The sequence below is a fragment of the Cebus imitator genome, unplaced genomic scaffold (assembly GCF_001604975.1).
Source record: "Cebus imitator isolate Cc_AM_T3 unplaced genomic scaffold, Cebus_imitator-1.0 Scaffold18, whole genome shotgun sequence".
Classification (NCBI taxonomy): domain Eukaryota; kingdom Metazoa; phylum Chordata; class Mammalia; order Primates; family Cebidae; genus Cebus; species Cebus imitator.
In genome coordinates, this window is record NW_016107333.1 from 6,476,065 (window position 1) to 6,481,560 (window position 5,496).

Consider the following 5,496-nt stretch of genomic DNA (forward strand, 5'->3'; position numbering starts at 1 on the left):
AAAAAAAAAAAAAAGAAAGAAGGAAAAGGAAATGGACTCAGGTTGACTTGCTTAAGGTAACATCCTGTGTACATAGCAAAACTATCACTTGAACCCAGGTTTTCTGAGTCTAAATCCAGTTTACCCTTTCTGCTTTACTTCTGAGACTAGTTATGAGCCACAGGATAAAATCACTCAGTCTTTGATCACAATCCAAAGTAAAATTATCCTCGCATGAAGCAGGGCTCTGGCAGACTGTAACAAGTGTGGACTCTGGATTCAGACTGACCTGGATGCTGATCTCAGCTTTATCAGTTAATTTGTTATGTGACACAGGGCATCACTTCACCTGTCTGACTCTCTCACACAGTCACCTATAGTCTGAGTTACTGTAACACATCTACCTTTCTGAGTTCTGGTGGCAGTTAGAGGAGATAATGTCCATAAAGTACCAGACCCACGACAGGTGCTTGGTAAATGAGGAGATGAACGTGGGCATGGTCACCGTCAGAGTTGTTAAGCACAAATCTTATTCTCCATATAAAGTTCCAAATGCCTTTTGGCTGTTTCTAAAACCTTCAGTTCAAATAGCAAGTCCTTACTCTGTGCTATGCATTGCTCTGGCTTTCTGCTGGGATCCTAAAGAGGAATAAAACGTGGGCCCTGCCTTAAAGCGTGTTACTGTCTGGAGGTCAGAGTTGTACACTGTTGAAGGCATCCCGAGAACTGCACTCTGGGCCCTGAAGACCCTCCAGGCCATTCCTTGAGAGGAGACAGGAGTTCTACCAGGCTGTCAACCTGGTAGAGAAATGGAACTCACTGGAATTGCATTTCTAAAACAATCTGAGTTTTTGTTTGTTTGTTTGTTTGAAACAGGGTCTCATTCTGTCACCTAGGCTGGAGTGCAGTGGCGCTCTTGGCTCACTGCAGCCTTGGCCTCCCAGGCTCACGTGCCCCAACTCAGCCTCCCAAGTAGCTGGGACTACAGGCATGCACCACTATGCCAGTCTTATTTTTGTATTTTTTTATGCTTTCCATGTCGCCCAGTTTGGTCTCGAACTCCTGGGCTCAAGCGATCTGCTTGCCTTGGTCTCCCAAAGTGCTGGGATTACAGGCATGAACCATCACCCAGCCAAAATGATCTCTTAACTTTAACACTCTTCTTGCTTCAGAGTTGCCCCTGCTTTGTTCTTCACTCCTTTCCATGGCCTCAGAGTTCCCCTCTTTTTCCTCAACATGTCTCTCACAGTCCTGCCTCTCTCCCTCCTCTTCCCACCTCTGACCACTTCCTTCTCTTTGTTTTTTTCACCACGAAAAACCCTGGAGTGGCCCTTAAGATGTCTCCTAACCTGATCTCAACATACCTTTCCCGTGATCCTGTGCATTCACCCTCCCTGACACCCTCCCTGCACCAGTCTTTTTCTTTCCAGCCTCCGTGCCTTTGCACACCTTGTTCCCTTTGTCTAGAATGCCCTCTCTTCCTCCTCCCCCTCGCTCTCCTCTGTCAAACTCCTTCTCCTCCAAGGTTCACTTAAATGTTACCTCCTAAAGAGCCCTTAACCAGCTCCCTCAAGCAGAGGCCATTTGCATTAAAACCCATTTATCACTCAGCATGTTTGGAATAGGATTTGAGGCAACATGTTGCAGTGTAATTATTTTTTATATCCTATTTTCCTCCATTGGTGTGTGCTCCTCCAATCACGAAACTGTTTCTTATGCTTGGTTCATAGGATCTAGCACAAAATCAAACATGTGGTTGGGGCTTAGTTCATTAAACTGACTTGTGTAATTTGAGATCAAAACCTAAAAGAAATTGGCAAATTGGGGAGCATCCTGACAGGTCAGGGAATTGAGAATGGAATGGACTGGCGGTTTGACTAGTTGGTGGCCCTCTCTCTGTGCTACTAAGAGTCTGTAACAGCTGAGTCAAAGATCTTACTTTTTGGATTTTTTCTTTCTTTCATACTTTTGTTTTTGCCATTTGTTTCTGTAGGTTAATCCCTATATCCTGAAGAAGAACATGATCCTCATGACAGATAATTTCTATTCTTCAATCTTGGGATATGATGAGGTAAGATTGTTTGCCAAGGCTTAGGCAGGATAGTGTCCTCCCCCAGCAAAGGCTTTTGATGAGCGCCTCTGAGGGAAGCTGCAGGCACCATTGTCTGCACTGGCTGCCACCATGGTGCGGTATTTATTTCTTCATATTCATTGACTGGGCAGCTAGAATGAATGTGCCCAGCATGTTTGAGAAACATGCCACATGTTTGGGAAAGAAAGCAATATATAATATGGTCAAACCTTTCAACTAGTTAGCATTTGTTGAGTGGCTGCTGGGTGCTGGATGGAGGGACAGAGGCATATGTGCTCCCTGAAAGAGGAGGACATTCATGTAAACAGCATGGTCTGCCAGGTAAAGTACACACTTTTTTTTCTTGCTTTAATTATAACAGCAGGCCAGGTGCAGTGGCTCACGCCATAATCCTAGCACTTTGGGAGGCAAAGAGATCTAGACAACCCTGGCCAACATGGTGAAAACCTGTCTCTACTAAAAATACAAAAATTAGCTGGGCATGGAGGTGGGCACCTGTAATCCCAGCTACTCCGGAGGCTGAGGCAGGTGAATCGCTTGAACCTGGGAAACGGAGGTTGCAGTGAGCTGAGATTGTGCCACTGCACTCCAGCCTGGGCAATAGAGCGAGACTCCATCTATAAAAATAAAAAATAAAAGTTTGGCCGGGCGCGGTGGCTGACGCCTGTAATCCCAGCACTTTGGGAGGCCGAGGCAGGTGGATCACGAGGTCAAGAGATCGTAGACCATCCTGGTCAACATAGTGAAACCCCGTCTCTACTAAAAATACAAAAAATCAGCTGGGCATGGTGGCGCGTGCCTGTAATCCCAGCTACTCAGGAGGCTGAGGCAGGAGAATTGCCTGAACCCAGGAGGTGGAGGTTGCAGTGAGCCGAGATCGCACCATTGCACTCCAGCCTGGGTAACAAGAGCGAAACTCTGTCTCAAAAAATAAATAAATAAATAAATAAAAGTTTGTAAAACTGTACCTAAGTGTTTGAAGTAGAAATTAGAAGGCCTATTTCCTATCCTGTCCCAGATGAAAACTTCATTCATAGTTTATCGGATGTCTTTCCAAATGTTATCTGTGCATAGACAAGCACCTTTGTTTTTTCCTTCTTTATGCAACTGGAGTTACATTATACATACTATTCTTTAACTTGCATGTTTCACTGATCTGTGTATTGGGTGCCCTTCCACATCAGGACATTTGTATCTAGCTCATCTTTTTTTTTTTTTTTTAATTGTAAACTATGCATATAATAAAATATACCATTTTAACCACTTTTTTGTTTTTTGAGACAAAGTTTCACTCTCGTTGCCCAGGCTGGAGTGCAATGGTGTGATCTCGGTTCACTGCAACCTCTGCCTCCCAGGTTCAAGTGATTCTCCTGCCTCAGCCTCCTGAGTAGCTGGGATTACACGCCTGGATAATCTTGTATTTTTAGTAGAGACAGGGTTTCTCCATGTTGGTCAGTCTGGTCTCGAACTTGATCTGCCTGCCTTGGCCTCCCAAAGTTCTGGGATTACAGGCATAAGCCACTGCGCCCAGCCCATTTTAACTATTTTTAAGTGTACAGTTTAGTGGCATAAAGTACATTCCCATTGCCTTGCAGCCATCACTACTATTCATCTCCAAAGCTTTTCCATCTTCCAAACTGAAACTCTGTCCCTGTTGAACAATAATTATTCCCTCATTGCCCCATATCCCCTAGCAACCACCATTCATTTGACTTTTTGCCTCTGTGAATTTGACTACTGTGGATAATTCATGTGAGTAGAATCATACAATTTTTGACCTTTAGTGACTGGCTTATTTCATTTAATGTAATGCCCTCCAGGTTCATCTCTGTCGTAGTATCTATCTTATCTTTTTTCCCCGAACATTTATTGTGGAGATTTCAAGCATGTAGAAAGAATGGTATAATGAACACCTGATATTTTAAACTAACCATATGCTTTTATACTGAGGTTGTGGTTACCTCCAGATTTAATGCAAGCATCACCCCTCTTGGGAAGCAGTTCCTGAACTTCCTGAGGCTCAGCTCATTCCATCCTCCCTGCACTCTCACAGTGCTTACTACACTCGCATTGTCTGTCACCGTGGCTGGGTGGGGATGTCTTTTGGGTAGTAGCAGTGTCTACTCTGTTTGCATTTCCGTGGCCTGGCATAGTGCTTGGCATGTGGTGGTCAAAGAGTAAGAAATGCACAAAAGAACAAAAGTAAGAAACTAGAGTTCAGACTGGAGGAAATGTTACCAGCATGAAGATAATAATTACAGCTAGGAGATAAGCTTACCAAAAAAATCAGGTTAAATGATTTGGTTAGGGTCATAGGACCAGTTAAAATAGGGTCTCCTGATTTCTGGTCTACTAGATATCCTGAATTATAAGGGAGCATTTAGATTGCATACTATACACATCATTAATTCAACATGAGCTTTGGGGGGAAATGGGATGGGAATTGAGAATTATTGCTCAAGTGTACATATCAGTTATAAAATTGGATGAATTGAAATTGTAGAAGCTTACAATATAGAAAAGGATGAGGCTTAGGAGTGAAGAACTACACCTCTCTATTCACATTTGTTTTTGTCGTTATTGCAGGTGGCTCTGTTGGCTCAGTCAGTCCTTTCATCGATATTAATAATATAATGTACTGAATTGTGTTTGTTCCCAGTCCCCCATCCAGTCCATTCTGTCAGAGCCATTTTACCCGACTGTGCCTCACCACAAGAGTCACCTGGGGTGTTTTTAAAATCGAAATCTTGATCACCTCTCTGAAGATTCCAGTTCAGTAGGAGTGCTGCCTGATGGTTTAACAAGTCACCCCAGGGTGACTCTTAAGAGTAGGAAAGTTTGTTCTCAGGTAGTGTTATAAGTTAAAAAAAAAAAAAAAAAAAGGAGTAGGAAAGTTTTGGAAATCTACTAATTACCTGGGGCACTTTTTAGAAATATCAGTGTCTGGGCCCTATCCCCCAAAAGATTCTGATTTAATTGGTGGAGGTAGGTATCTGTAGTTGTAAGAGTTCCCAGGTGATTTTAATGTGCAATTCTAGAAGTTTTTCCTATATTTTAATGTGCATGTGAGTCACCTGGAGGACTTAGGTACAATTCAGATTCTGACTCAGCAAGTCTGGGATGGGACCTGAGATTCTGCATTGCTAACAGCTGCAGGTGATGGGGGTGCAGCCATTTTTGCGGACCACATGTGGATTCACAAGGTTCTAGAGCTATTCAGTACTAAACACATGCAACTATTTTGATTTAAATTAATTAAATAAAATTGAAAATTCAGATCCTCGGGTACTTAGTTACTATATGTGGCTACCGTCTTGGACAGTGTTGATATAGAACAGTTCCATCAGGCCGGGCACGGTGGCTCACGCTTGTAATCCCAGCACTTTGGGAGGCCGAGGCGGGTGGATCACGAGGTCAAGAGATCG

At 43.4% G+C, this 5,496-nt stretch overlaps 1 protein-coding gene across 2 annotated transcripts in view; it reads left to right on the forward strand.

The window, feature by feature from the left end:
* Positions 1–5,496, forward strand: part of LOC108292495 (ubiquinol-cytochrome-c reductase complex assembly factor 1) — a 108,227-nt gene that overhangs the window by 94,198 nt on the left and 8,533 nt on the right. For both annotated transcript variants that reach the window (XM_017513492.2, XM_017513498.2), the window contains one exon: positions 1,973–2,050. In XM_017513492.2, coding sequence (XP_017368981.1) covers positions 1,973–2,050 — 78 coding nt within the window. The remainder of the gene's footprint in view (positions 1–1,972; positions 2,051–5,496) is intronic.